The following is a 15,658-nucleotide window of genomic DNA, read 5'->3' as shown; positions in this document are numbered from 1 at the left end:
TTGAAATCTGACTCCACCATTTCTGAAAATATGTGACTTTAGCAAGTGACTTAACCCTTCTAATTCTCATTAGGGAATTTTATCCTTTATCCTTCATCTCTAAGAAATTAAAGAACCACTGAAAAAATTTTGAATAGAATTTATCTATTTTAACATTTAATGACTGGTGTCTATTCTTTTAAAGACTTTTTTTAAAATAACTTTTAGGGTCACAGCAAAATTGAAAGGAAGACAGATTTCCCAAATGTCTCTCCCACACATGCATAGCCTTCTCCTGTATCAACATCCCCCACCAGAATGGTATACCTGCTACAATTAATGAACCTCCATTGACCCATCAAAATCACCCAAAGTCCATTGTTTACATTAAGGTTCACTCTTGATGTTGTACCCTCTATGGGTTTAAATAAATGCATTGTGACATGTATAGTATTAATATAAGTATTTATATAAATATAAGCATATATACTCATATATAAATGTATTAAATAAATGCATCGTGACAGTTATAGTATCATGCAGAGTATTTTCACTGCCTTAAAATTCCTCTTGTACTCTGCCTATTCATTCCTCACGCTACCTCCAACTCCTGACTGCCTCTGATCTTTTTATTCTCTCTGTAGTTTCACCTTTTCCAAAATGTCCGAGAGTTGGAATCAAATAGTATATAGCCTTTTTACACTGGCTTCTTTTACTTAGAAATAAGCATTTGAGATTCTTCCATGTTTTCTATGGCTTTACAGCTCTTTCTTTTTAAAGCAATAAATAATATTCCATTGTCTGGATGTACCACAGTTTATATATTCACCTACTAAAGGGCATCTTTGCGCAAGGGCCATGCTAATTTTCTCTTTATTGTTCTGATTTTAGAATTTGTGCTGCTGAAGAGTGCACATCCACTAAAGGACATCTTTACTGCTTCCATATTTTGGCAAGTATGAATAAAGCTGTCATAAACATCTATGTGCAGGGTTTTGGGTGCACATAAGTTTTCAACTCCTTTGGCTAAATACTGTGTAACTGAATAAAGGAAATATTTAAAATAGAGCTGAGAGACCCGAAGATGAAGCGTTCATGCCCTATCAACTTAAGGTCAATTCCAGACCCTCCAAAGAAGCCTACTTTACTACCTCAGCAAGAGGAAGATTTTCTCCTCGCCCAGCAACAGCCTAGCCAATGAGTAACTGCCACAAGTCAACTGATGAGAAACCATCACCACCCTGAACTCCATTTTTCTCCAATGGACCTTTGTTCAAAGCAACCCCTCCCAACTTTCTCATTTTTCTGTAGAGTACCATTCATCTCTTTTGTTCTCTTGATTTGACTATGGTTTGCCATAGCTTGCAGGTCTCAAATTGCAATTCCTCTGCTATTTCTGGAAAATGAAACAAAACAAAAACATTTTCTAGCAAAATAACTGGCCATTTTATTTTTGAGGTCAACAATACCAAGGAACTTACATAGGATTTTGAATAAGATTTTGAATATGATATAGGTTTTTCTTTTTTTGATGAAAGATTAATCAGAAGCAGTATAAAAAAATGAATGGACAAACTTGGAGAGACGGCCTAGGATCAGAAAGAGGAAGGGGGTGCCTGGGTGGCTCAGTCTGTTGAGTATCAGACTTCGCCTCAGGTCTGATCTCAACCACTATTTTTGAGTTGGAGCCCACTTCAGACTCGCTCCTGTCAGCAAGGAGCCCCCCTCAGGTCCTCTGTCCCCTTCTTTCTCCACCCTTCCCTCAGTCATGCTCTCTCTCAAAAATAAAATAAACATTAAACAAAAAAAAAAGGAGAGGGGGCCCCTGGGTGGCTCAGTTGATTAAGCATCCGACATCAGCTCCAGTCATGATCTTGAAGCTTGTGGGTTTGAGCCCACTGTCAGGCTCTGTGCTGACAGCTCAGAGTGTGGACCCTGCTTCAGATACGTGTCTCTCTGTCTCTCTCTCTCTGTCCCTCCCCGACTTGTGCACTCTCCCTCTCTCTCAAAAATAAATAAAATATTTAAAAAGAGAGAGAGAAAGGAAGAAATCATGATAGCAAGGTAAATGGGAAAGGATAAATAACCCAAAATAGGGTTAAGAATATAGGATTGAAAAAAATGAACATTTAAAAATATCAGTCACTTACTGATTAAAGGAGTTACTGAAAAATAAGGAGAAAAATAAAATGTAAAGAGGATTCTAAATTTTGAACCTGATAGAAGGGATATGGGTGGTGAAACAGAGAAAAGCCAACTTATTCTGGTCTGGTTTTTGAGAAGCAGACTCTGATAGAGTCAGTTTTAGAGCCTACATTTGACATTCAAGATGAAATATACTTGGCACAGAGTAGGCCTTAGGAAGTGATGAGTCAAAGTTAATTGGATAGTAGGCAGCTAGATTGGTGCACAAAGAGAGGACACAATCAGAAATACTTGAGAGACAGCAGCATGGATATGGTAGAATTCCAAATATGCAGCTGACCATAATAAATATCTCCTAGAGGCGCCTGGCTGACTCAGTGGGAGGGGCATGCTGCTCTTGATCTGGGGGTCATGATTTCGAGCCCCATGTTGGGTGTAGAGATTACTAAAAATAAATAAAACTACAAAACAAAACAAAACAAAAACAAAAACAAAAACAAAAAAAAAAACCCACTACCAGAGCCTTGATACTATGAATTTATCACCGGGAGAAAAAATTGCCCATCACAGTCAAATGAAAAAGAAAATTTTGGGGGGGGGGGGGGGGGTAACAATCTTTTATCTCTTAGTGTTTCTGTCCTAACCACAGAAACAGGAGTCGGTTGGTTTCCTTCCCTACCCTCCCCCTCAAGATTTTATTTTTTTTTAAGTAATCTCTACACCCAATGTGGGGCTCCAGCTCACAACCCTGGGATCAAGGGTCACATGTTCTACTCAGTGAGCCAGCCAGGTGCCCCCAGGTTGATTTCCTCAGAAAGTTTTGCTAAGGGTGAAACTATCTGTTAATGTAATTAGGTCTATGATAGAATCTTAGGGGTGGAAAGATCCAATGTACAGAGCCCTTAAATCCCAAGGTAACTTTGCTTCAGGCTTCACTGGTAATCTCCTTTCCTAATGCTTCTATACAGCAATTTCCATATTAGACTGCTATTCATGTCTTTTGCTTTCTATAGAATTCTATATAATTCTTACATGACAAAGAAATTTGGCATTGAGATTTAAGAACTTAGCTGAATTAGAAAAAGTAGTAATCATGTGATTAGAGACAATGTATGCAAAGAAATAATGTATTTTACTGAGCCACAAGAAAATAGATTAAGGGGCAGTAAGAAGAGAAAGTGAATTTTTTTTTGTTTATTTATCTGTATTGTTGGTGGAGAATGCAGGTAGTAACCTGAGAAAGTGAATTTTTAAGTGTACCATCATTTCAAAAGTTAAAAATTTTGTATCGTTTCTTTACTTTTCATGGGAGACTCTTGTCTTCTTTTCAGTTTATACATTGCAAAAGAGAATGAAGATAATCATTAGAACCATAAAAATAGATTTTATGATGGGATTAATCAGCAAAGCATTAAGTATTTTCAAATATTTAACTCTATAAATAGAGTTAACAGATTTCATAAATTTATATGAAAAATGGTACAAATACAAATACCAGCAATATTCCTGCAGTCATAAAGAAAATACCCAATTTTGTTATAATTTCAATAAACTCAGACTAGAAAGTCTTCCTTTTACTTTCTGATTATCTTTAGATTGAATTTTGAAAATCAAACAAGAATGTTTTGAAAGAGTATCAAAATGGTAATCAAAATGCAAAATCACTGGGGCGCCTGGGTGGTGCAGTCGGTTAAGCATCCGACTTCAGCCAGGTCACGATCTCGCGGTCCGTGAGTTCGAGCCCCGCATCAGGCTCTGGGCTGATGGCTCAGAGCCTGGAGCCTGTTTCCGATTCTGTGTCTCCCTCTCTCTCTGCCCCTCCCCCGTTCATGCTCTGTCTCTCTCTGTCCCAAAAAAATAAATAAACGTTGAAAAAAAAAAATGCAAAATCACTGTCTTTTATTACCAGAAAATATGTGTAATAGATATTCTGGTATTTTATTACCAGATAATATGTGTAGTAATTAATATGTGTAGCTAATCCTTGACCTCAACCCCTTTGCTAAATTTCATCTCAGGATGGGGGTTGAGCCATATATTACATATATTATTGGTATTATTTTAACTTAAAGTTAATGGTTAAGTTTTCTTGGCTGCATTTTTTTTTTTTAAGTAGACTTCAGGCCCAGTGCAGAATCCAACACTGGGCCTAATGCTGAGCCCAATGCGGGACTTGACCTCATGACCCCGAGATCATGACCTGAGCAGAAATCAAGAGTCAGACACTCAACCAACTGAGCCACACAGGTGCCCCTGTAACTATGTGCTTCTATTAACAATTATCAAATAGTACTTTAACTGTTTATCTTGTCCCCTAGGAAACATGAAGTATTTAAATCACTGGGTTCTTGTCTCTTCATTTTTTAAGTCTGTAAGGTCTTGCCTAATGATGGGTACATAGTAAATGCTTGACAAATATCTCTATGGAGGGGAAGAGAAGGAAAGAAAGAAAAGAAAAAAAGGAAAGGATAGTGGAAGTAAAGAGAGAAAAAAGAAAGAAGTCCACTTAAAAAAAGTTAAGTTTAAAAATTGAACTAGTAAAGGGGCACCTGGGTGGTTCAGTCGGTTGAGCGTCTGACTTTGGTGTCAGGATCTCAGAGGTTTGTGAGTTCGAGCCCTACAAAGGGCTCACTGCTGTCAGTGCAGAGCCCATTTCAGATCCTCTGCCCCTCCCTGGGTTGTCCCCCCTCCCCAAAATAAACATTAAAAAAAATGAACTAATAAATTTCAAATTTCTTATCACTTAAATAAGCATAAATATTTTAATTTAAAAATAACTGAGGGGCACCTGGCCGGGTCAGTCAGTGAAGCATGGTCTCTCGATCTCTGGATTTCAGGTTCGAGCCCCACCTTGGGTTTAGAGAGGACTTAAATAAAATCTTTAAGGAAATAAAAATAGCATAGTAATGCTGAAAAGTTGGTTTAAGAAAAATTTTCAATGTTGTTACAATACTAAAATATTACTGCAAATAATTTCATGTCCTCCTATTCCAAAATGACACTTCTCATAATATATTATCCCATGCTTCTCAAAGTGTGGTCTCTGGACTAGCAATCTCAGCATCTGTTGGAAATTCGTTAGAAATGCAAATTATCCTGGCCCACCCTAGAATTTCAGAATCAGAAACTTGAGAATGGGTCCATCCTTGGTGTTTTAACAAATCTTCCAGGTAACTCTGATGCTCCCTAAAACTTGAGAATCACTGCAGAACTCAATTCTTCAAAACTAGTGCCACTGTGAATGAGGAGGCATCAAATTCAAATATTGTTACGTTAGATAAAACGGCTTAAACTTTCACTAAAAAAGTAAATGTGTTGCCCAGTATAAAAGGCCCACTACAGAACTTTTAGAATATATAAAAATTTAGAAGGTAGAGCTGGAGGGGAAAAAAATTCCAACTTTACTTGGTGTAGTCGTAAAATCTTTAAACTCCTTTTCCTATAGGCTCTCTCGCATAAATGTCCACTACTAAAAATAAAAGTGTAATGCCTATTTTTGTTATGGAGTCCTTAAGTTCTGTGTAAGAGCCTTCCACAAATTCTTCTCTAAGCGAACAGGCAGGCCATTATATCATAACAGTAAGAGAACAGATTTCTGAAATCGGGCAAACATCAATTTGACTCCAATTCAATAACTAACGTCGACATGGTTTTTTAGCGTCTTGGAGCCTGGCTCCGTATCTGTAAACCCAAATCCTACCAGAACCAACCGAGATAATGTCTGTAAAGCGCTTAGCAAATCGCTGGGCGCCGCGGGCACATCTGTAGACGGAAAAGTCAAAGCAGGGTTAGCTCGGGAGGAAGCAGTGGATGCACGGCCTCGGATTCTCAAAGCGAACCTTCTTCTCCGGGATCTCAAAGACAAATCAAAGCTCTTCCACATAAATCCCCTGCCCTATACAGACAAGAACCTGCCTCCGGCTAAGACAAGGTCCCTTTAAGAGCCTCGCTCCTTCCGCCCTTCTCCCGCCCCCGCCTAAGCAAAGACGGAAGCGGAAGAGGTGGGGGACTTGCTGGTCCCCAGCATGGCGGCCGCCTGGCCCTCCAGGCCGGCTGCGCAGGAGACGCTGGCCGCCCAGCTCCTGGGTGTCCTGTGGTTCGTGTCAGTCACCACGGGATCTTGGGGAGCTGCTGCCATCGCCGCCGCTGGCGGGGAGGAGACGCTTAAGTGCGAGGACCTCAAATTGGGACAATATCCTCTGTGAGGACCCCCCCACCCCCCTGCAACCTTGCCTTGGGGGCTAGGTAGATTAGGGGTTGCGAGTGGGTCGCGGTCCTCCATACGGGCCAGGGTTGTGCTGAAGGGATCGGTGACTTGTGGCTTCTAATGATCGACGGGCTCCGGGAGGTGAAAAGAGATGTGGGGGTGGGAAGGACAGCGGTCATCCTGTGTGATTTTCTTGGGATTTTACTGATTTTTGGCCCTTCCTTTTCTGAACCACCTAGTTTTAGTTTTAGTTTATTTTTGTTTGTTTTGTTTTTACCGGCGAGCTTATTTGTTCAACCAACACCTAGATCCTGAAATGTGCCAAGTCTGTTTTAGGCACTAGTAATAAAACGATTGATAGGCTCTACCCCAGAAGTTTGCTGAGTTGAGGAGGGAGGAGACAAGTAGTTAATAACGATTAAGCCAGTGTATGTTGCCCATTTATCATTAACTCTATGTGTATTGCCTTACATCATTCTAAAACTCCGTGAGATGCTGGACTATTGGGGGCAAATTCCTGCTCTGCCTTGTAACCGTGGGCAAATGATCTGAACTATGTTTTCTCTTGAGTGAAAATGTAGATAACAATGGTACCAATTTAAAAGTCTGTTGTAATAAGTTAGTGCAAGTGAGTCACATAGAACAACCCCTGGCACATAGTAGGGACTATCTGTGTTATTTATTTACAGATGAGAAAACTGAGGTTGTGGGGGTTAAGTGGCTCTCTTTTTTTTTTTTTTTTTTTAATTTTTTTTTCAACGTTTATTTATTTTGGGGACAGAGAGAGACAGAGCATGAACGGGGGAGGGGCAGAGAGAGGGAGACACAGAATCGGAAACAGGCTCCAGGCTCTGAGCCATCAGCCCAGAGCCCAACGCGGGGCTCGAACTCACGGACCGCGAGATAGTGACCTGGCTGAAGTCGGACGCTTAACCGACTGCGCCACCCAGGCGCCCCAGTGGCTCTCTTTATAGTAGCTCTGATAAAGGGAGGAACAGTATGAAATGGGAGTTACAGTCAAAATAGCTATTTTTGTACAATATTAGATCGTTTTATACAAATTGTGGAACAGAAAAATTAATAACAGAGGCCAGAAATATAGGAAAGATTCTACTAGACAAAATTTTTAAATTATGGAAATTCTATAGTATTTTCATATGAGTTGGAGAGAGGCAGCCATTATTAGATGTTTACATAATAGCTCTAATTTGTTGAATACCCTTATGCTTGGAGTTTGAGAATCACTGACCTAGTAATTGAGTCTTTTTTTGGCAAAGATGTCAGAATAGTTCTGCGCAAGAAAATAATTAGATGGTATGAAGAGTTGTACGACTTGAACCCTAGAGAGAAATGGCTGAGCATTTGGTGATGATAACGGGAAAATGTCTGTTATTCCTCATGAAGTTGGGTTTCCAGTAGTGTTTAAAAAATCTTAAACAGGTGTCAGTAGGTTCTCTTTCTAGAGACATCCTGTGAACGCCTTATCCCATCTCAGTGTCAAAATATTTTGGAAACAAAAGCCGCGCACAGGTGTTTTGGACATCTGTTAAAGGACAGTTATTATACTTACACCTGTTTTCAAAAGCTTGAAATCCTGTTGGGCGGACCATGTAGACACACCTAGAAGACCTATCTTCCCTACAGTCTGATGGAAAGTGCTCTAGGCTTGGAATCAGGAAACCCGATTTTACTCCTGATCACTTACATGACTTTGGATATGTCTCTCAAACTTTGAGCCTCAGTTTGTGCTTCTGTAAGGTGGGAATAATAGAATTTACCTCACAGGGTTATGTGTTACATGAAGTTACAGATGTGACAATAAATACAATGGGACCCCATAAATTAGTTCAGGCAAATATCTGGAAACTGGTTTTTTTTTTTTAACCTAAAGCACACTTAGAATAATTTGGTAAAGATTTTCCTTTTTCTTTTATGCTTTGTGGTTAAACCTTGACTTACGTTGTTTAAGGATGGCATCCTTTGTTAGAGCTTTTAATATGTATTAAGTTAATATACTTTTCCTGTAATAAATTAATGTTCAATTTTTATTTAGTGACCCTAAAAGTATATTTGTGGTTGTGCTTGTTGCTCTGGACCAAGTAACAGCCTTTCTTTACATGTGAATGTGAACATGAGTATATAATACAAGATATTAAAGAGAAGATAATAATGGTTTGTGTTGGAATGTCATTCATATTTCCTTAACTATTCTCACATATATTTGTAAAGATCCAAAAATAAATGATGCTACACAAGAACCAGTTAACTGTACAAATTACACGGCTCATGGTAAGATTTCCAGAAACATGTTTTTAAAAATAATTTTTAAAACGTTATTTCATAAATCAATGTATGATCACTGAAAGTCATAAAATGTGCTTTTTCTTGAGTTAATCACATTATTCAGTTTCCAGAACAGCTTAAAATTGGAGAACTGGCTAGGGGTTTAATTCAAGAAGAATGTTATTCTTAGTTATATGAATTGGGAGTTTTATATTTTCATTCATTTTTTTTAAACCTTTAAAATCAGCTTTCTTTTTTATTTACCAAGCTATGTATGCAAAGATGCTTTTTAAGTTAGATTTTTCATTACTTGAAAAGAACTTGAAATGAGACTTTTAGCCCAGTAAGTTCCAATAAGAAGCTATATCACCCATATTATGTATTTGTGAAATATACTTAGGTACATGCTAATTACGAAAACAGTATAGTTAGGAGTTTAACAATGTATCAGTATTTTTTTCTAGTATTTTCTTTTTTTAATTTTTTTAGTATTTATTTTTGAGAGAGAGAGAGACAGAGCACGAGTGGGGGAGGGGCAGAGAGAGGGAGACACAGAATCTGAAGCAGGCTCCAGGCTCTGGACTGTCAGCACAGAGCCCGATGCGGGACTTGAACTCACAAACTGCAAGATCATGACCTGAGCTGAAGTCAGAGGTTTAACCGACTGAGCCACCCAGGCGCCCCTTTAGTATTTTTTATAGAGATGTTTTGATAATAGATCGCACCCTCAGCCTACTGATTTTGGGGAGCTTCTGTTACTCTAAAATATGTGGAATGCCAGATAAGAACTAATAAATTATTCTGTTTAGTCTTTTCTTCCAAAGGGGTATATGTTGGAAGGGAGGAAGATGTATGTTGGAACTATTTAACCTTTTTTGACATGGTACATAATGATGGCCGTTACATGGTATTTTGAGAAAAGAACATTTATTGAATATATACTGATTATTTTATGTATTAGGAAGTAAGCCAGTAATTGATGTTTTCTTTGTAAGTAAAATCTCTTAAACTCATTATGTAAAAATGAGATTAAAGGAATTATTTCCTTACAGCAGAAAACGTTCATGCTTTTCAGCATGTTCAGGTAATTCACCCCTTGATTATGAATTTGTATATATTTTATTTTTTTTTTTATTTTTTAATAAAGTTTATTTTTTTTCATTTTTAATAAAGTTTATTTATTTATTTTGAGAGAGACAGAGACAGTGCCAGTGGGGTGGGGGCAGAGAGAGGGAGACAGAGAGAATTCCAAGCAGGCTCCACACTGTCAGTGCAGAGCCAGATGTTGGGCTCAAACTCACGAAGCATGAGATCATGACCTGAGCTGAAACCAAAAGTCAGAATCTTAACTGACGGAGCCACCCGGGCACCTCTGAATTTGTATATATTTTAAAAAGCAGATCTTCTTTTATCTTTTTATATCTTTATATTTTGGCACACTACTAGCCCTATATTGTCAACAAAGATATTCGCAAATAAGTTGTGTTAAACTTTTATAAATGGCATTTAGCTACTACTTTGAAGTAGTGAAATTTTACCATATAAAGTTATATGTATATATATAATTTGTAGGTTATTTATATATATGTATGATTTGTATAGCAGATATTGCTTAACATGTATACATTAATTTAGATGTGCTAAAGGGACTTTATAAGGAATCCTTTTTTTAGTTAATTTAGAAGTATACTCGGATTTGCCTGTTTTACAGTTCTGTCTTATATTACGCTTTTGGAACACAGACAATAGAGTAAATGTGTATAAAGAAGACTCAGCTTTCAAGATACTTAACCATTTATATGAAAGATGTTAGAAATCTGTGAATACTATTGTGACTCAGGTATCTAACTAAATTAAGAAGCAGGCAGGCTTTGCACTATCAGCATGGGGCGCCATCTCAGGAACTGTGAGATCATGACCTGAGCTGAAATCAGTCGGACGCTTAACCACCTGAGCCACCCAGGTGCCCCTAGCCTGTAGGATTCTTTGCAGGTATGAGGATTTTGAAGGAAATTATGCAACTAAAAAGAATAGTTTCTGCCCCAAAGAGCTGTGACCTCCATTTAGGTGTATCTTGCATAAAATAAGTTTGAGTCCACTTGTGCAAATGTGTGCACAAATGTGCAAATAAGTAAGTTTATAAATGTACAAAAATGATCAGACTACTAGAAAGTAAAAAGAGGGGCGCCTGGGTGGCTCAGTCGGTTAGGCGGCCGACTTCGGCCCAGGTCATGATCTCGCGGTCCGTGAGTTTGAGCCCCGCGTCGGGCTCTGTGCTGACAGCTCAGAGCCTGGAGCCTGTTTCAGATTCTGTGTCTCCCTCTCTCTGACCCTCCCCCGTTCATGCTTTGTCTCTCTCTGTCTCAAAAATAAATAAACGCTAAAAAAAAAATAAAAAAAATAAAAAAATAGAAAGTAAAAAGACTTGGAGGTATTATGGTACTGTCATGGCTGATGTAAGTGGAGAGTTACAGGAAAGTAAAAGGAAGACTTTCTGTATAAGGGAATGATACGATTATTCATATGGAGAGAATAAACCAAGTGCCTTACTGAATGTGAGAACAAAAGTAGATTAATAAATGATTTTAAATCATTATAACTTTAAAAAGAAAGTAAAGTTTTTTAGACAAATACGAGTCACGGGGCTTCTGCATATGGAGGTACAATTTGTTATCTCTCTATCTGAGAGCTAGATAACTCTCAGGTTATCTAGCTGAGAGCTGGGATAGATGGTACCATACCAGCCCAACACTCCTGAGGCTGGCTGTCTACAGGAAGTTTCTTTTTTTTTTTTTTTTAACATTTATTTATTTTTGAGAGAGACAGAGCATGAGCAGAGGAGGGGCAGAGAGAGAGAGAGGGAGACACAGAATCCGAAACAGCAAGCTTTCAACACAGAGCCTGATGTGGGGCTCGAACTCACAAACCGCGAGTTCATGACCTGAGCCAAAGTTGGAAGCTTAACCCACTGAGCCCCCCAGGTGCCCCTACAGGAAGTTTCTTTTAATTGCTGTTTTTAAAACGCACAAAAGCTAGTAAAGTAGTCCTGGTGAAATACTTCTAAGTCCTGATCAGAGAGGACATCAAAATGACCCTGGAAACATGTTTTTGGGTCCTACCATGGAACTGATGAGCAGGAGAACAATATTGGAGTTGTGGAAAATGTGAGTGACGTGATTTCTCTCCTCCTCCAGCCAAGACTCTTTTTCCTCTGTTTTTTCACTGTGTATGTGAAGGACTATTACAGAATCCTCAAACTCAGTTTAATTTTCTTCACCAGTACTTTTTAAGTAGGTATGAATAAGAACAATGTTTTACAAAGAGGGGAGTTTCAAGATAGAGGGATTGAGACCAAAGGCAAAATAATTCAACTGTGACAGTAAACTAATGTGATCTTAAAATGGTTCCCAGTTAGAGATACAGGCTTCCATTTATGGAATGAATTAAGTCACAGGGATGACAAATACAACGAAGGGAAATCATGGTATTATAATAGCATTGTATGGAACACATGGTGGCTACACTTATGAGCATAGCATAATGTACAGACTTGTCTAATAGCTATGTTATACACCTGAAACTCCTATAACATTGTGTGTCAGCTATATACTTAAGTTTAAAAAAAAAAAAAAAGGAACTGAGGCCAACCAATCACAAAAAGTCAGTTAGACCTTTCCAAATAAGATAAATTCTTAAGGTATAGCCAATCAAATAATTTCCTTGCTTTGCTTCCACTAATTCTCTGTAGAAATAGTTCCTATTCTGCCCTAATGGATAACTATTAACCCTAACTTCACCATAAATTAGTTATGCAAAGAGTATGTTATTGTTCGACTTTTTATTTGGAGATAATTTCGAGTTTACAGAAAAGTTGCAAGAAGAGTAGTACAAAGAACACCCGTACGTCCTTTGCCCATACTCACCAGTTGTTAACACATTATTCTTCTTGCTTTCTCATTTTGTGTTCATGTGTGCTCAATCTCTGTCTCTCTGCATTTGTATGTATTTTGCCCCTAACTATGTTTGCGTGTTTTTCCTAAGAATAGAGATGTTCCAGTTGTTGTAAATTTCAGTAAATTTAATATTAATACATATGCTTTATCATCTGTATTCTAATTTTATCAAATGACCCTAAGTAATGCCTTTATAGCATTTTTTTTTCCCAGTACAGGATCCGTAGATCAGGTTTTGATCCTTAAATCTGACAGATCAAGATTATAGTCCACAGGCATGATGTTAACCAGAGTAGGATCCCAAACCACCTACTCCCTAGGTCAGTCCTTTTGACTGTTATGAAACTTCATTGTTTATTTCTGATAATTTTTTTTCCATTTAAAAAGCAGTGCTACTTTTAACAATTGATAAATACTGTGTACCTACTGGTTTATATTGATGCCATCTAAATCGTAGACATTGGCCAGAATGAAACTTGTTACAGAAAAGCTATGAATCAAGTAGCTTTCAGGTTTGTAGCATGTTGCTTAATTTTGTCTACCAGTTAACATTTATTGTTAACTGGTTTCCTTAGTCTCATCATCTTGATTTATTTTTGCTTGTTTCTGAAATCAATGTAAGCCAGGAATTATGGTGTAATGGAAAGAGTATTTAAAACTAAATTTTTTTTTAATCTTTATTTTTGAGAGAGAAGAGACAGAGTGTGAGCAGGGGAGGAACAGAGAGAGGGAGACACAGAATCCAAAGGAGGCTCCAGGCTCTGAGCTGTCAGCACAGAGCCCAACGTGGGGCTCAAACTCACGAACCGCAAGTTCATGACCTGAGCCAAAGTTGGATGCTTAACCGACTGAGCCACCCAGGTGCCCCTGGAAAGAGTATTGATTAAGAAGTAATGATGCAGGGGCGCCTGGGTGGCTTAATTGGTTGGGCCTCCAGCTTTGGCTCAGGTCATGATCTCATGGTTCGTGGGTTTGAGCCTGCATCGGGCTCTGCGCTGACAGCTCAGAGCCTGGAGCCTCTTTTGGATTCTGTGTCTCCCTCTCTCTCTGTCCCTCCCCGCTTGTCTGTTTGTCTCTCAAAAATACATAAACATTAAAAATAATAATAATAAATAAAAAGAAGTAATGATCCAGCCACTCTGGAAAACGGTGTGGAGGTTCCCTCCCCAGATTAAAAATAGATCTACTGTATGACCCATTAATGGCACTGCTAGGAATTTACCCAAGGGATACAAGAGTGGTTATGCATAGGGGCACTTGTACCCCAATATTTATAGCAGCACTTTCAACAATAGCCATCATGGAAAGGGCCTAAATGTCTATCAACTGACGAATGGATAAAGAAGATATGGTTTATACATACAATGGAATACTACTTGGCAATGAGAAAGAATGGAATCTGGCCATTTGTAGCAACATGGATGGAACTGGAGAGTGTTACGGCAAATGAAATAAGTCAGGCAGAAAAAGACAGATACCATATGTTTTCGCTCATATGTGGATCATGAGAAACTTAACAAAAGACCACGGGGGAGGGGAGGGGGGAAAAATGTTACAGAGAGAGAAGGAGGCAAACCATAAGAGACTCTTAAATACTGAGAACAAACTGAGGGTTGACGGGGGGTGGGGGAAAGGGGAAAGTGGGTGATGGGTATTGAGGAGGGCACCTGTTGGGATGAGCACTGGGTGCTGTATGGAAACCAACTTGACAATAAATTTTATATATATATATATATATATATATATATATATATATATATATATATAAAATAAAAATTAAAAAAAATTTTCTTTACATTTCTTTAGTTTTTGAGAGACATAGGGAGACAGAGCACAAGTTGGGGAGGGGCAGAGAGAGGAGGAGACACAGAATCCAAAGCAGGCTCCAGGCTCTGAGCTGTCAGCACAGAGCCTGATGCAGGGCTCGAACTCACAAACCGTGAGATCATGACCTGAGCCGAAGTTGGACGCTTAACCAACTGAGCCACCCAGGCGCCCCTAAAATAAAAATAATTTTTTAAAATATTTCTTAAAAAAAAAAAACAGTCATGGGATGTAATGCATAACACAGTGACTATAGTTAATAGCACTGTACGGTATATTTGATAGTTGTTAAGACAGTAGGTATTTTTTAAATTATTTTTATTATAATTCCAGTATAGCTAATATACAGTGTTGTATCAGTTTCAGGTATACAAAAATTGCTGGTGAATCAGCAATTCTACACATTACTCAGTGCTCATCATAAGTATACTCTTAATCCCCTTCACCTATTTCCCCCATCACCCCACTCACTTCCCCTCTCATAAACCCAGTTTGTTCTAAGAGAGTAGATCTTAAAAGTTCTCAACATAAGAAAAAATTCTGTAACTATGTACAGTGATGGATGTTAACTAACTTGTTGTAGTGATAATTTTACAGTTTATATACAAATATCAAATCCTTATGTTATACAACTGGAACTAGAACTAATATAATGTTGTATGCCAATAATACCTTAATGAAAATAGATAATAAATTTTAAAACTGGGGGAAAAAAAAGTAATGAGTGTTAGCCTAGGACTTAAAGAGTCTTACCTACTTACAAGACTTTTGTCAACTCATTTAACTTCTTTTTTTTTTTTTTTTTTTTGATGGTACAGCCACTTTATTTGTTTATTTTTGAGAGACAGAGGAGTGTGAGTAGGGGAGAGGGGCAGAGGGAGAGAGAAAGAATCTTAAGCAGGCTCCATGCTCAGGATGGAGCCTGACACAGGGCTGGATCCCATGACCCTGGGATCATGACCTGAGCCAAAATGAAGAGTTGGAGACTCAACTGACTAAGCCACTCAGGTGCCTCAACTATTTAAATTTTTAGAATCTCAGTTTTCATGTTTGTAAAAGGAAAAAAAGTTATGCCTACTTATAGGATTTTTTAAAATAAGGGTCAGTAAGGCACCTAGCTGGCTCAGTCAGTAGAGCATGCAACTCTGGATCTTGGAGTCATGAGTTTGAGCCCCATGTTGGGTGTAGAGATTACTTAAAAAAAATAAGGGTCTAAAGAAATTATCATAAAGTATGTGAAAACAAACTCTAGGGTGGTAGTCTTCTT

General features: G+C 38.3%; 1 protein-coding gene and 1 non-coding gene across 4 annotated transcripts in view; one reads left to right on the top strand and one right to left on the bottom strand.

Annotated features, from left to right (window-relative positions):
* Window positions 1-788: 788 nt before the first annotated feature.
* On the bottom strand, window positions 789-894 carry LOC123600192. Its single transcript, XR_006713564.1, has one exon. It is a non-coding gene; the product is annotated as a U6 spliceosomal RNA (small nuclear RNA).
* A 5,218-nt stretch (window positions 895-6,112) lies between these two features.
* The window catches only part of TM2D1 (TM2 domain containing 1), an 85,109-nt gene continuing 75,563 nt past the window's right edge, over window positions 6,113-15,658 (top strand). For 2 of the 3 annotated variants that reach the window (XM_045477621.1, XM_045477620.1), the window contains exons 1-2: window positions 6,113-6,316; window positions 8,547-8,620. In XM_045477621.1, the coding sequence (XP_045333577.1) occupies window positions 6,150-6,316; window positions 8,547-8,620 (241 nt within the window). In that variant the 5' untranslated portion in view covers window positions 6,113-6,149. The remainder of the gene's footprint in view (window positions 6,317-8,546; window positions 8,621-15,658) is intronic. The other variant, XM_045477619.1, reaches the window with a different exon arrangement.

Source organism: Leopardus geoffroyi, chromosome C1, assembly GCF_018350155.1.
Source record: "Leopardus geoffroyi isolate Oge1 chromosome C1, O.geoffroyi_Oge1_pat1.0, whole genome shotgun sequence".
In the NCBI taxonomy this organism is placed as follows: Eukaryota; Metazoa; Chordata; class Mammalia; order Carnivora; family Felidae; genus Leopardus; species Leopardus geoffroyi.
This window is presented reverse-complemented; position numbering and strand designations above follow the sequence as displayed.